Source organism: Tachyglossus aculeatus, chromosome X2, assembly GCF_015852505.1.
Source record: "Tachyglossus aculeatus isolate mTacAcu1 chromosome X2, mTacAcu1.pri, whole genome shotgun sequence".
Taxonomy (NCBI): Eukaryota; Metazoa; Chordata; class Mammalia; order Monotremata; family Tachyglossidae; genus Tachyglossus; species Tachyglossus aculeatus.
In genome coordinates this window covers 570,888-586,366 of record NC_052100.1, presented here as the reverse complement: position 1 = coordinate 586,366, position 15,479 = coordinate 570,888, and the positions used below count along the sequence as shown (strand labels likewise).

General features: G+C 53.9%; 2 protein-coding genes across 11 annotated transcripts in view; one reads left to right on the top strand and one right to left on the bottom strand.

Moving 5' to 3' along the window:
• Nucleotides 1-729, bottom strand: part of HMBOX1 (homeobox containing 1) — a 66,822-nt gene extending 66,093 nt beyond the window's left edge. For 7 of the 10 annotated variants that reach the window (XM_038771289.1, XM_038771283.1, XM_038771287.1 and 4 more), the window contains exon 1: nt 623-728. The gene's annotated coding sequence lies outside the window, so the exon portion shown is untranslated. Of the gene's footprint in view, nt 1-622 lie in introns of all 10 variants that reach the window. The other 3 variants (XM_038771292.1, XM_038771293.1, XM_038771294.1) reach the window with 1 other exon arrangement.
• A 462-nt stretch (nt 730-1,191) lies between these two features.
• INTS9 (integrator complex subunit 9) overlaps nt 1,192-15,479 on the top strand; it is a 31,231-nt gene continuing 16,943 nt past the window's right edge. The window contains exons 1-6 of the mRNA XM_038770859.1: nt 1,192-1,200; nt 8,297-8,424; nt 11,304-11,364; nt 12,260-12,322; nt 13,725-13,864; nt 14,942-15,028. Of these exons, the coding sequence (XP_038626787.1) occupies nt 1,192-1,200; nt 8,297-8,424; nt 11,304-11,364; nt 12,260-12,322; nt 13,725-13,864; nt 14,942-15,028 (488 nt within the window). The remainder of the gene's footprint in view (nt 1,201-8,296; nt 8,425-11,303; nt 11,365-12,259; nt 12,323-13,724; nt 13,865-14,941; nt 15,029-15,479) is intronic.

Below are 15,479 nucleotides of genomic sequence, written 5' to 3'. Positions count from 1 at the left end.
ATCGTATTTATTGGGCGCTTACTGTGTGCAGAGCACTGGACTAAGCGCTTGGGAAGTCCAAGTTGGCAACCTCTAGAGACAGCCCCTACCCACCAGTGGGCTCACAGTCTAAAAGGGGGAGGAAAACCAAACATACTAACAAAACAAATGGAATAGGATAGATACGTACAAGTAAAATAAACAGAGTAATAAACATGTACAAACATATATACAGGTGCTGTGGGGAAGGGAAGGAGGTAAGATGGGGAGGTAAGTCCCCTTTTAGACTTGCGAGCCCACTGTTGGGACTGTCTCTGTATCATGATCAATCGCATTTATTGAGCGCTTACTATGTGCAGAGCACTGGACTAAGCGCTTGGGAAGTCCAAATGGGCAACATCTAGAGACAGTCCCTACCCAACAGTGGGGTCACAGTCTAGAAGGGGGAGACAGAGAACAAAACCAAACCTACTCACAAGATAAAATAATGTTGCCAACTTGGGACTTCCCAAGCGCTTAGTACACAGTAAGCGCTCAATCAATACGATTGATGATGGGGGATTAATGGGGGGGGGCGGGGGTCCCTTGGAGGTTAAAAGAAAGACAAGCAGCCCCCTCCCCAACTCGGGGAGGCGACACTCACCTCGACAGCCTGGAGGTACTTGTCCCTCCTCCTCCTCCTCCTTGACGACGACGGCGGCCCCCTCCCCAAACTCCCGCCGGGCCGGGGAGGGGAGGGGAGGGGAGGGGAGGGAGGCCCCTGTCTCCCGGGCTCCCCCTGAAAGGCTCCCCCTGCTCTACCACACCAGCGGGGCTGCCTTTGTCTGCCCGGCCCCCGCCATGTTGACATCAACAGCCCCGCTCCCACCTGCCGGCGGCGGCGGGCGGCGGGCGGCCCTGGGAGTTGTAGTCCCCTCCTCCCCCGGCTGCGGGCCCCGGCCGGGCTCCTCCCCGCCCCAATAAACTACAACTCCCGGCCTGCCCCGCGCCCTGCCGCCGCCGCCGGCCACCAAGCGCCAGGGCGGGGACTACAGTCCCCGGCATGCCCCGGGGGCGGGCCGTCGTGACGTCACCTCGGCGTGGGGACGCCGGGACGTGACGGGGGGTGTGAACTACAACTCCCGGCAGGCTCTGCGGCGCGGGGCCGGAAGTGCGAGGAGGAGGAGACGGTTGGAAGCGGCTCCGGAGCCGTCGAGGGGTCGCGCGTCCGGGATGAAGCTGGTGAGAGATCGATCAATCAATCAATCAATCAATCGATCGGTCGTATTTATCGGGCGCTTACTGCGTGCAGAGCGGGCACCGGGAGGGCGCCAGGGCACGGTCTACCCATCCATCCATCCGTCGATCGACCAATCAATCAATCAATCGCGTTTGCGATCGATCCGTATCATCCACCGAGCCCGCCGAAGAGGACGGCGGCAGCCGGTGGTACTTACTGAGCGCCCCGCCGCAGGCAGGACCCTGGACGCCGCGCTTGGGAGAATAATAACGGGGGGGGGTCGCCAAGCGCTGCGCTGAGCGGTTAGGGGAGCAATCAATCAATCAATCAATCAATCAATCGTATTTATTGAGCGCTTACTATGTGCGGAGCACTGTACTAAGCGCTTGGGAAGTACAAATTGGCATCACATAGAGACAGTCCCTACCCAACAGTGGGCTCACAGTCTAAAAGGGGGAGACAGAGAACAGAACCAAACATACCAACAAAATAAAATAAGTAGGATAGAAATGTACAAGTAAAATAAATAAATAAATAAATAATAGAGTAATAAATATGTGCAACCGTATATACATATATACAGGTGCTGTGGGGAAGGGACGAGGTAAGACGGGGGGATGGAGAGGGGGACGAGGGGGAGAGGAAAGAAGGGGCTCAGTCTGGGAAGGCCTCCTGGAGGAGGGGAGCTCTCAGCAGGGCCTTGAAGGGAGGAAGAGAGCGAGCTTGGCGGGTGGGAGCAGCGTGGCTTAGTGGGAAGAGCCCCCCGGCCTTCCCTTTCCAGTCATTCATTCAATCGCATTTGCTTGGGAATCAATCAATCAATCACTCAATCGTACTTATTGAGCGCTTACTCTGTGCAGAACACTGGACTAAGCGCTTGGGAAGTCCAAGTTGGCAACATCTAGACACGGTCCCTACCCAACAGCGGGCTCACAGTCTAGGAGTTCCCTCCTCTCCCTCCCCACAGCGCCTGTATTTATTACTCTATTTATTCATTTTATTTGTACATATTTATTCTATGATTATTATTGTTACTATTGCTACTATTATTGTTCTATTTATTCTGTTCTGTTGAGAAGCAACGTAGCTCGGTGGAAAGAGCCCGGGCTTTGGAGTCAGAGGTCATGGGTTAGAATTCCGGCTCCACCACATGTCAGTGCTCAGCACACAGTAAGCGCTCAATAAATACGATTGATGATTGATGTCTGCTGTGTGGCCTTGGGCAAGACACTTCACTTCTCAGAGCCTCAGTTACCTCGTCTGTAAAATGGGGATGATGACTGTGAGCCCCACGAGGGACAACCTGATCACCTTGTATCCCCCCAGCGCTTAGAACAGTGCTTTGCACATAGTAAGCACTTAACAAATGCCATTATTTTATTATTATTATGATTATTATTTATTTTATTGTGTTAATATGATTTGTTTTGTTCTCTGTCTCCCTTTTCTAGACTGTGAGCCCACTGTTGGGTAGGGACTGTCCCTATATGTTGCCAACTTGTACTTCCCAAGTGCTTAGTCCAGTGCTGTGCACACAGTAAGTGCTCAATAAATACAATTGAATGAATGAATGGGGACTGTCTCTATATGTTGCCGGTTTGTACTTCCCAAGCACTCAGTCCAGTGCTCTGCACACAGTAAGTGTTCAATCAATACGATTGAATGCCTGAATGGAGTCAGATGTCGTGGGTTCTAATCCCGGCTCCGCCCTGATCAGCTTTGGGAAAGCCACTTCACTTTTCTGGGCCTCAGTTGCCTCGTCTGTAAAATGGGGATGAAAACTGAGCCCCACGTGGGACAGCCCGATGACCGTGTGTCTACCCCAGTGTTTAGAACAGTGCTTGGCACATAGTAAGCGCTTAACAAATACCGTTATTATCATTACAAGTAAATCGAGTTGGACACAGTCCCTGTCCCATGTGGAGCTCACAGACCCAATCCCCATTTTGCAGATGAGGTCACTGAGGCACAGGGAAGTGAAGTGACTTGCCCCAGGTCACACAGCAGACAAGGTGTTTGCTCCCTCCTCCCCCTCCACATCCCCCCCAGCCTTACCTCCTCACAACACCTGTATATATGTTTGTACATATTTATTACTCTATTTTACTTGTGCATATTTATTCGATTTATTTTATTTTGTTAATATGTTTTGTTTTGTTGTCTGTCTCCCCCTTCTAGACTGTGAGCCCGCTGTTGGGTAAGGACCGTCTCTATATGTTGCCCACTGGTACTTCCCAAGCGCTTAGTACAGTGCTCTGCACACAGTAAGCGCTCAATAAATACGATTGAATGAATGAGTGAACGAAAGGTGGAGTCAGGATTGGAACCCGTGACCTTCTGACTCCTAGGCCCGTGCCCTGTCAACTAGGCCGCGCAATGTAAAAGTTGGTAGATACGATCCTTGCCCTCAAGGAGCTTCCAGTCTACTGTTTCCAGAGCGCTAAACCGAGCGCTTAGGAGAGGGCAGTATCAATCAGTGGTATTTACTGAGCGCTTGCCGTGTGCGGAGCATGGGACGGAGCGCTTCGAAGAGTTGGTAGCGCATCAGAGTTGGAAGACACGGTCCCCGCCCACAGGGAGCTTACAGTCTGCTTTGCACTGTACTGAGCGCTTGAGAAACCTCGCTACCTAGTAGACACTATCCCTAAAGGATCTTCGAGTCTAGCTGGGAGACCATCACTGAAATAAATTGCAGGTAGAGGAAGCAGCAGAGTTGAACGATGTGGACATAAGTTGGCTGGGGGGTGGGATGACTGTGGGACCTAATTATCTTGTACCTACCCCAATGCAGTATTTAGCACATAGTAGGCATTTTTAAAAAATAACAAAATTATTATCAGTCAATCAATCGTATTTATTGAGCGCTTACTGTGTGCAGAGCACTGTACTAAGCGCTTGGGAAGTACAAGTCGGCAACACATAGAGACGGTCCCTACCCAACAGCGGGCTCACAGTCTAGAAGGGGGAGACGGAGAACAAAACCAAACGTACTAACAAAATAAAATAAATAGAATAGATATGTACAAGTAAGATAAATAGAGTAATCATCATCATCATCATCAATCGTATTTATTGAGTGCTTACTATGTGCAGAGCACTGTACTAAGCGCTTGGGAAGTACAAGTCGGCAACACATAGAGACGGTCCCTACCCAATAGCGGGCTCACGGTCTAGAAGGGGGAGACGGAGAACAAAACCAAACGTACTAACAAAATAAAATAAATAGAATAGATATGTACAAGTAAGATAAATAGAGTAATCATCATCATCATCATCAATCGTATTTATTGAGCGCTTACTATGTGCAGAGCACTGTACTAAGCGCTTGGGAAGTACAAATTGACAACATATAGAGACAGTCCCTACCCAACAGTGGGCTCACAGTCTAAAAGGGGGAGACAGAGAACAAAACCAAACGTACTAACAAAATAAAATAAATAGAATAGATATGTACAAGTAAAACAAATAAATAAATAGAGTAATAAATATGTACAAACATATATACAGGTATATATTATTACCCAGATGCTCAAGTTGAAGGAATCAAGCGAGTATCTTCTGCATGGGCCATTTCCCCTTTTCCCCCTGCCCCTAATTTTAGCAGGAGCAGACCCAGTGTTTGCCGGTGGGATCTAGGACTGTGTGAGGATGCCTCACCTCCCCGGCTAACACCCACCGGAGTGATCGATTAGGCGGTGATATTTATTGAGCGCTTAAGGCGTGAAGAGCGCTGATCTTGGCCTCTCCCCTGATCCTTTCATCCTCCTGGAGGTCGGCAGAGTCGCCGCCCCTACCAGAGGTTGTGCCTGGCAGGCGACACTCTCCTCCCTGCGCTGAGTCTTTTAGACTGTGAGCCCACCGTTGGGTAGGGACTGTCTCTAGATGTTGCCAATTTGTACTTCCCAAGCGCTTAGTACAGTGCTCTGCACATAGTAAGCGCTCAATAAATACGATCGATGAGTGGCGCGGAATCATCCCTGCTGCGATATTGGGCGAGGCTACTCTAGACCTCCGAGCCTGAAGCGAGGGCAACCATTTCGACAGGCCCCGTTGTGGGCCCTGCTGCCCACAGGAAAGAGAGTGAGGGCCCACTGCCCTCGGGAAAGAGAGGATGAAGGTCAGGGCCAACTTTCTCCAAGAGCCTGGGTGGTAGACAGGGTTTGAGGTTGGGAAGCTAAATGGCCGTCTAAATGAGAAACAGCGTGGCCTAAATGGATAGAGCGTGGGCTTGTTAGATTCTAAGCCCGTTCCACTGCTTGTCTGCTGTGTGACCTTGGGCACATCACTTAGTCTCCATTTTACAGATGAGATAACTGAGGTCCAGGCCGCGAACCCCAGGTGGGACGGGGACTGTGTCCAACCTGATTAGCTGGTATCTACTCCAGCTCTTAGTACGTGCGAGGCACCTTGAGTGCCTAGAGAAGCAGCAAGGCTCAGGGGGAAGAGCCCGGGCTTGGGGGTCAGAGGTCATGGGTTCTAATCCTGGCTCCATCGCTTGTCAGCTGTGTGACTTTGGGCCTCATCTGTAAAGTGAGTTGTTGCCAACTTGTACTGCCCAAGCGCTTAGTACAGTAAGCGCTCAATAAATACGATTGAATGAATGAATGAATAAAATGGGAATTAAGACTGTGGAACAGCCTGATTACCTTGTATCTCCCCCAGTGCTTAGAACGGTGCTTGGCACATAGTAAGCAGTCAACAAATGCCATCATTATTATAGTAAGCGCTTCAGAAATACCACAGAAAACAAAATGGCCTCGTGGAGAATGCACAGAGACCCAGGTCTGAGTCTGCTTTGTGACCTCGGATGAGTCACTTAATCTCTCTGGGCCTCAGTTTCTTCCTCTGAAGTGAAAAGTGAGGATCAGATCCTTACTCTCCCTCCTTAAACTCCAGCCCTGTGTGGGATGGGGACTCTGTCCTATCTGATCATCTTGTATCTACTCCAGCACAGGATTTGAACCCATAATAATGATAGCATTTATTAAACGCTTACTATGTGCAAAGCACCGTTCTAAGCGCTGGGGACGTTACAGGGTGATCAGGTTGTCCCACGGGGGGGGGCCCACAGTCTTCATCCCCATTTTACAGATGAGGTCACTGAGGCCCAGAGAAGTTAAGTGTTGCCAATTTGTACTTCCCAAGCGCTTAGTACAGTGCTCTGCACATAGTAAGCGCTCAATAAATATGATTGATTGATTAAGTGACTTGCTCGGCAGAGCGCAATCATGATGGTGATGATGTGCGTTATTAGAGAGCAGGAGGCAACCTCATTACAAGGTTGTTGTGGTTCAGGAAGCAGGCCTTGGGAGAGGGAGAGAGCCTGCCCCTCCAGAGGGGACGGGGGTGGGGGTGGGGATGTGTTGCGCTCAATAAATACGATTGATTGATTCTCTGGAGAGGGGCCGGGCAGGTTTCTGCACAAAGATGACCCCAGTGCCCCTTCTATGCCTTGGAAGAAGGAACAAACCCCTTGGGCAATGGGATCTGGGCCTTCCAGCTCCAGGGCCCTGGATCCCAGGGACTCCGGGGACCTTCCGGCCTCCGGAGAGGACAAGAGTCGGCGCTTCACAAACAACCTTAGAGCTTCTCCTCAGTTCTCCAACCTTTGACAGACCGTCTGGCGAGCGTAGCTGTGAAGAAAGCGCCCAGAGTCTGTCGGTCTTTTGTATTTATTGAATGCCTACTGTGTACAGAGCACTGTACTAAGCGCTTGGGAGAGGACAGTACAACAATAAACAGACACATTCCCTGCCCGCAACGAGCTTACGGTCCAGGAGGAGGTGGCTCTGAAATCCCCTCGGGTCATAACAGGGATGTGGGGGTCACAGGCCAAAGAAAGTCATTCTCTGCGGCGTTTTCGGGATGCTTAGTTTGGGTAAAAATTGTGTGTAAGCTTCCAACATTTCTGGTGTTCTTTTTCATGTAGAGAAGTGGTGTGGCTAGTGGGTAGAGCGAGGATCTGGGTTCCACCAAGTGTGGCTTAGTGGAAAGAGCACAGGCTTGGGAGTCAGAGGTTGTGGCTTCTAATCCCACCTTCACCACCTGTCTGCTGTGTAACCTTGGGCAAGTCACGTCACTTCTCTGTACCTCAGTTACCTCATCTGTAAAATGGGGATTAAGACTGTGAGCCCCATGTGGGACAACCTGATTACCTTATATATACCCCAGCGCTTAGAACGGTGCTTGGCACATAATAAGCGCTTAACAAATGCCACCATTCTTCTTATTATTATTCTAATCTTGGCTCTGTCACTTGTCTGCTGTGTGATCTCGGGCAAGTAACTTCACTTCTCTGTGCTTCGGTTACCTCATCTGTCCCATGTGGGGCAGGGACTCTGTCCTTATCGCCCCCAGCACTTAATATAGTGCTTGGTTCATACTGCTGCATAATATAGTGATATGTGCCAGGCAGTAATATGAATAAATTACAGGTATGTACACAAGTGCTAAGTGGCTGAGGGAGGTGTAAATAAAATGGGCAAATCCAAGTGCAAGGGGGCCACAGAAGGGAGTGGGAGAAGAGGGACTAGAACCCAGTTCTCCCGATTCCCAGGACCTGTGCTCTTTTCACTAGACTGTGCTGCAGTGGAAATGTTAACAGAAACTCAGCTAAACTTCTCTTTACCAGTTTCGAATGGCAAGGAGGATTTTTCCCCCCCAGTGAGTTTTTTCGTGGCTCCCCAGCTAGTTAGAGCTCTCCAGTTAAATTGGGTAAACCCTAGAAAAGAAATCCAAACCTCAGGACGAGGTGGTCTCTGCCTGCCCTGAACCTCGTTGGGGAACAGAATTCACAGAGGGTGGGAAAGTTGGCGTGCCACCCGGGAGACAGGGAGACCTGAGAGTGGGAAAGTTGGGAACCCACCTGGCTGCCGAGGTGAGAGAGAGAGAGAGAGTGGATGAAAATGAGTTTCCTGTCCCCACCTAGTTTTTCCCTCTAGACTGTAAGCTTGTTGTGGGCAGGAAGGTGTCTGATTATTGTTATATGGTACTCTCCCAAGTGCTTAGTACAGTGCTCTGCGCACAGTAAGCGCTCAATAAATAGGATCGGCCGACTGTCTCCGGCCTCACTGATGGCACCTCGCTTCCACCTTCCAGTACTGCCTGTCGGGGCACCCGACGCTCCCGTGCAACGTGCTCAAATTCAAATCCACCACCATCATGTTGGACTGTGGCCTGGACATGACCTCCACTCTCAGCTTCCTTCCCCTGCCGCTGGTCCAGAGGTAGGTGCCGGGAGCCAGGGGCGCGGGGGGCAAGGGGCGCATCTTCCTACAGTCCCCAGCACCGCTCCTGTCGGCCAGCGTCGACGCAGTTCCCCGAAGCCTGCCCTCCAGTGAAATAGCTTCCTTTGGCTGGGGAGAAGGAAGATGTCCTGTTGATTTGTTGACCAGCCCGCCCACGGTCATTCCCCCCATGCCACCCTACTGCCGCGACCGCTCGGCCGGGCGCAGTCGTCCATCGCTCTCGCAGGAACCCATGACGCGAAGCGGCTGGAGGCCCGGGGCGGCCCGCCCCAAAGCACCCGCTCCCTCTCGTCGACCCCTCCCCGGTCCTGCCCAGGCCCTGACGGTCAATAAGAGAGGTCGTCGAGACACGACCCCCGGACTTGGGGCCCAGCCGCTTTTAAGCCGACCCGGACCCGTGGAGGCTCGTTTCTTCAGGAGACAGTCCAGAAATTTCCCGTCTGAATGTCACTCTCCCTTGGGAAGGAAATCCCACCTTCGAATGAAACTCGCCCTCTTGCGCTGCGGCTCATCCATCAGTGGGATTAAGCGGGTGTTAGGGTGTGCAGAGCACTGGGAATTGATCATATTCATTGGGCGCTTGGTGTATGCACAGCACTATCATAAGCGCTTCGGAGAGTATAGTGAACGCTTGGGCAAGGACAGTAGATTTAGTGTACATGATCTTTGCCCTTCAGGAGCTTACCGTCTAGCGCATGTTAGTGTAACTGGCCTGGGAGACTGTTTGAATGCTGTTCGTGGTGCTAGACTGGTCAAGGATACTGTTTGGATTCTCTCTTTGGTGCTAGACTGGCCAAGGAGACTGTTGGACGTTCTTCTGGGCGTCCTACTGGTTGTCTCGCTTGACTCCTGGGCTACCGTGGAACTCTGCTATCGGACCAGGCCGGGGCAGAGCCTGCCCACTAGCCCTGAGCCTTTTCCGTTCTCCGGTTCGTTTCAGTGGTGTCCCCGGAGTGGGGATGGATCTGTCATCTGTCAGAGGGCGGCAATTCACCCAAGCAAGCTGGATTTGAGCCAGACCCTTCTCCCCGCTCCCACCCCCAGCCCCGTTATTTGAGATGGAGAAATCAAAGGCGGGCGCTTGCCTGGAGCCGTATGTGTCCGGTCGGTTGGCCCGGCCTGGCCCCTTGCTGGCCGAAATCGGGGTCGAGGGAAGGCCGTGGCCGTGATCACCGTCGGGCTCAAGGGCCAAGGCCCAGGGATCAGACATCTTCAAAAAAACAAGTCAGACCGAACCCATTATGGAGGACAAGCTAGACCCCCTCTCCGTCCCCTCCGAAACCAAAGGGAGCTGAGCAGGACTAAAGACTGGGGGTGGGGCGGAGAGGTGGCATCTGAGCCCCCCTCCTCAGCTTCTAGGCTGATTGCTGGCCTTCTTCTCTCTCGAGTTCTCCCAGGTGGGAAGACAGAGAGAAACGGGCAAAATGAAAACGCCGACAGCTCTTAACCTTACCTGTCTCGGGGAGTGACACGTTTGCTCACATTATTTATGGGACCGTTCAGACTCTTTCAGATCAATCAATCACCCGGGCGCAGTGTCAGAATGAGGCCGGCTGATGTCGAGGCGGCGGGGGAGGGGGGTGAAGACCACACTGCCATTTGCAGTCTGAACACGCCGTGCTCCCTGGCTCGTGGTCTGTCTCACTCAGTCCATCATATTTATTGAGCACTTGATGCGGGCAGAGCACTGTACTGAGCTCTATAGAACAGACACATTCCCTATCCACAAGGAGCTTACAGTCTCTATACCTCTTTCCGAATTGGGGGCCGGGGCACCCCCACCCCCCCCACCCTCTCTCACCCTTCTCCTCTCTGCGTGGCCACCAGGTGTTCTTCCGAAGCTGCATGGGGCAGTTGTTAGAGCCCAAGCCTCGGAGTCAAAAGGTCATGGGTCTGCCACTTGTCGGCTGTGCGACCTGGGGCAAGTCACGTCACTTCTGTGAGCCTCCGTTCCCTCACCTGTAAAATGGGGATTGAGACTGTGAGCCCCACAGGGGACAGGGACTATGTCCAACTCGATTTGGATGGGTCTGCCACTTGTCAGCTGTGTGACCTGGGGCAAGTCATGTCACTTCTGTGAGCCTCAGTTCCCTCACCTGTAAAATGGGGATTGAGACTGTGAGCCCCACAGGGGACAGGGACTATGTCCAATTCGATTTGCTTTTATCCACCCCCCAGCACTTAGTACAGTACCTGGCACATAGGAAGCACTTAACAAATACCATCATCATTCTTATTCTTGCCCGGATACTTGCGCTGATTCCTTCCCCTCCCAAAGACGGTGCGGTGATCGAAGACTTCCTTTATCCAGCTCTCTGTGCCCCGTGCTCCTGACCTCAAGAGCATTCCCAACGGTCACCTCTTGGGTCATTGGGCCTGAGTCCCTTTCCCAAGCAGGAGCCCCTCAATGCTCAAACGTCTGTCCTTCTGCACCGTGGCTGGCGGCCCCGACCACCAGCACGGAGAGGGGCCGGGGCGTCCGGGACGGAGCAGGGCTGCGGCTCGGGACCCCCCTCGGAGGGCTGTCGGGGAGACCGGGACTGCTTCTCCGTCTCCTTCTCCCGTCCCCCGCTCTCCTTCCTTCTCTTCCCTGGCATCCAGTGCATTTCCCAGTCCAATTCAGAGCTCTCCGCGGACCCCGTTTGACCCCTCGTCTCCTGCCGCCGCATAACTCTTCTTGTGGTTGTCTGTGGAAGCTCCGTCTCCCTCCCTCCAAACGAACGGCTCTCTGGATGAACGGGACTGCCAGGAATCGCAGCCTGTTTGGAAGTCTACGGAGAGCCAGTGCAGTCGCAATGAAATCACCGGGTATGGATGATTTATTGGAGGCCATTTAATCTTTTGTATTTGTTTTTCAGCCCCAGGCTGTCCAACCTCCCGGGCTGGGTCCTGAAGGATGGAAACACTTTCTTGGATAAGGTAATCCCCCGCAACCCATCTCCAGCCGGACTAGTCCCCTTTCCCTCCCTCCTGATCGCTGAGGTTCTCGGCCCCCACTTTCAACTGGGCCTCCCTCCCCCAGCCGGGGGATCATGAGTAGAAGGGAGGTGGGCCCAGGCAGGACATGGGGCTGCTCCCTCTCGCTCCTAGTGTCTCTAGGTGGCTCAAGGGGGAAACGACATAGGATGGCAAGTGGGGAAGAAGGGTGAGAGAAGTGATCCCGAAGGGCCCCTGGCTCGGGCACGCCGGCCAGGAAATTTGGGGCCAGTGTGAAAGCAGGTCAGTCAGCCCCGACTGACCCGAACCTCACCTCGGGATGGTGGGCGGGCAACCGCCGAGCCGATAACCGAGGATCAGCCCCAGCCTCATTCTGCCCCATCCCACACGGCCATCGGTCGCCGCCTCTCCCTCGACCGAGGCGGCAGAGCCAGCAGCCGAGGGCTCCGGTCAGCGGGGAGAACTCTGTCGGACAACTTCTGTTAGGAGACCCCAGGGGACTGATTTTGAGAAATAGTAATGGCGCTCTTGATCGAGCTCCTACTCTGTGCCAGATGCCGTGCTGAGCACCAGGGTTAGTGCAAGATAGCTCACGTGTGGCCCTTGTCCCACCAGAGGATCCCAGGAGAAGCTGGAGGGAGGGTGGGTAGCAAGCATCGCTGGGAGCCCCACGTTGAACAGGAGAATAAATGGCTGATTCACCAATGACACAGAGCCCTGAGCCGTGACCCCCAAAAGGGAGGGACGAGCCAGTGTCACCCACATGCTGGACTCCTGGCCGGCCGGAGAAGGTGGCTTCCGCGGTGGCTCGCTTTACTGGACGTCAGGCCCAGAGCTCACCTCTGCTTCTGCCTTGGCCTTTTCCTCTCTCTCCTAGGAGCTCAAGGAGTGCTCCGGCCACGTGTTTGTAGACTCCGTGCCCGAATTCTGTTTGCCAGAGGTAAGCTGGACGTCTGCCCGGTCCACCCCTCCATATCGTATCCTGAGCTTTGAGCTGGGCGCTCGGGAGCGAACAGCCGAGGGGAAAGACTAGATCCCTGCCCTCGAGTCGCTTACGATCTATTGGGAGAGACCGGCAGGCACAGATTTCATTTGGGAGGAGAAACCTCGATAGAACCGGTGACAGCCAGAGAAGGGCAAGATGGATGGCTGAGTGGAGGGAGTTTGTACACAGGTGCCTGCAGTCTGTTGAAGCTGGAAGGTGGCGTGACAGGTCTGAGGAAAGCTTCCTGGAGGCTGGAGGAAGTAGTTGTATTTGAAGGTGGGGAGGGACAGGGCCTGAAGGAGACTGCCTTCCAGCTTTGAGCTGAAGTAGTGGAGAGGAGCTGGGAGGTGGGGGGACACTCACGTCTGGGGGTAAACAAGAGGGAGAGATAGAGAGAGAGAGTCCGTCCATCCATCCCACTGCTGGCCGAGCAGTTGTTTCAAATGTAGTTCAAGGGGCTCAGTCAGGTGGACCTGCCCTTGTGCCATCAGAGCACAAGGACTTTGGCCCATGAGACCGCCCCCCCCCCCCCCCCCCCCCCCACTGACTCCTCTTGTTTTGTGTTTCCCAGTATGCCCTGGGCCACTCAGCTCCTTGAGGCCGTGCCCGCATGGGTCCCCTGGGTTTCAATCAATCAATCAATCAATCGTATTTATTGAGCACGTACTGTGTGCAGAGCACTGTACTAAGCGCTTGGGAAGTACAAGTTGGCAACATATAGAGACAGTCCCTACCCAACAGTGGGCTCACAGTCTAAAAGGGGGAGACAGAGAACAAAACCAAACATACTAACAAAATAAGTTTCCCCACTCACATCCCCATACTGGTGACCTGTGCTGGCCGTGTCCCCCACCGGTGAGCCGCGCCCCTAGAATTCCCCTGCATGGGTATGGACCCCAGGGAGCTGCGGGCCCCAGAGGCTGGGTTGCAGCAGGCACCACTTCAGTGCCCATAGGCTGGTCGGGGTCTGGGCCCTCCTTGCCAGTGGGCGCTGCTTGTCCCGGCACATCATTTTCCGACGGGCCAGGAGCGGCAGCAGTAGCTTCCCCTGGCGGGCAGGAGGTGGGAGGAGGTCGTAGTTGGCTGGCGGAAGAACTGCTCATCTGTACCCCGCCAATCTGAACCTGGTGTCTGTGTCAGTCAGTCGATCACATTTATTGAGCGCTTACTGTGTGCAGAGCACCGTACTAAGCGCTTGGGAGAGTACACTGTAACAATAGAACGGACGCATTCCGTGCCCAAAAAAACCTTATAGTCTAGAGGAGGAGACAGACATTAATATACAGACTACAAGCCGCCCCCGACTCATCCATGTGTTCCTAATGGGTCCGTCTCCTCGGCTCCCCTCTGGTTCCAGACGGAGCTGATAGATCTGTCCACAGTGGATGTGATCCTCATATCCAACTACCACTGCATGATGGCCCTGCCCTACATCACCGAGCACACCGGCTTCACCGGGACCGTGTACGCCACCGAGCCAACCGTGCAGATCGGCAGGTGAGCTCGGCTCTGCCCCCTCCCCTCGCCCAGCCTCCCCTCCCCTCCGAGCAGAGCAGCCGGGGACTGGATGGTGGGGGTGGGGGGGTGCCGGTGGAGGCGGGCAGCCCCCCACTGAAAGAGACTCCAGCTCCAAGCAAGGGTGTGTCCAAGAGACGTGCGTCTCTGTTCAGCAAAGAGGGGAAGCATGGCAGGAATACGGGAAGGGGATTTCAGTATCACAGCCCCCCCCACCACCACCACCACCAAGGGATTGGAAGGTGCCCCTCTGGGGCCGTGGGATCTGAGTCCCTTTGGCTTCTTGGCAGCAGTGGGACCCTGTGTAGGGACCCGGGCGGGGAGGGGGTGACCCTTGCTAGGGGCCCCTCGAGGTTCTCCAGCCCTCTCTGCTGCTCAGCGTCATCCATTTCTTGTGACAGCAAGAGCCAAGGTATTTCCAGCTCCTCTTCAGTCAGGCGGTAGGGAGGGCCGGGCGCTCACTGTGGGCAGAGCGCTGTACTAAGCGCTTGGGGGGGGGGGGCAAAACTAAAGACGGTTATAATCGTGGTCATGGTTAAGCCACACACTAGACTCAGCGCGAGGGTAGATAGAAGATAAGCATATCAGACGCAGTTCCCGTCACATGTTAGCCCCATGTGGGATAGGGGCTATGTCCAATCTGATTATCTTATTTTTTTCCCCAGAGCTTAGTACAGTGCCTGGCAAGGAGTAAGCATTTAACAAGCACCATTAAAAAAAAAAAAAGTTCCTCGGGCCCACTCTCGGAGGGCTCCGGGCTTAGGGGGCAGCCCACACCTTCCAGGGCCTGGCAGATCTCTCCCCGGTGAAGGCAGGAGCCCCGATTGTGCCTGGCTTAGGGAGGTTTTGTGTGTTGCCGTCCCAAGAGGAAGACGGGATCGCATCCGTCTTTGAGTGACGGCCTGCCAGGTGGAGCGGTGCAGCCGGGCGGAAGTTAACCTCTTCCAGCCAAGGTTTTCCTCCCGGGAACTGGGGGAGCTTGAGGAGCTGGCCTGCTGCCTCCCGGCCGTCCTGCTCCGGCCAAGGGCTCTTGGCTAATTCATCTCTTTCCTTTCCCAGGTTGCTCATGGAAGAGCTGGTGAATTTCATTGAACGAGTCCCAAAGGCTCAGTCCGCTTGCCTGTGGAAAAATAAGGAAGTGCAGCGGTAAGGGGCCGCTCCAGACTTGGCGGAGGTGGGGTTGGGGTGGCGGGGGGCACTCTGGCCCGAGCCGCCAAGTGATGCCTAGGTTTTCTCAGCAGGTTTCTGGGAATTTAGACGTGGTCACTCTCTGTCTCTGTCGCTCTTGCTCTTTTTATGAACCTGTAGCTGAGTTGACTATGACCAGACAGGTATTCTTTAGAGGGGACGGAGTCAGATGAGCACTTTTGGAAGGGAGACGTTTAGGTGAAGGGCAAGCTTTCCGGCACCTCTGTTGGATCGGAAGTGGCAGCGAGCACCTAAGAGCTGAGTGACCAGGCCAGAACCTGGACTTCGCTTCACAGTGAGAAAATGCGGAGCAACGCACTGAGGGAAAAGCGAGACTGGTGTCCTAGAATTCCCAGAGGCCGGGAGCTGCCGGTCACAACTAGAGGCCCCATCTCTGGGTCGAAGCCAG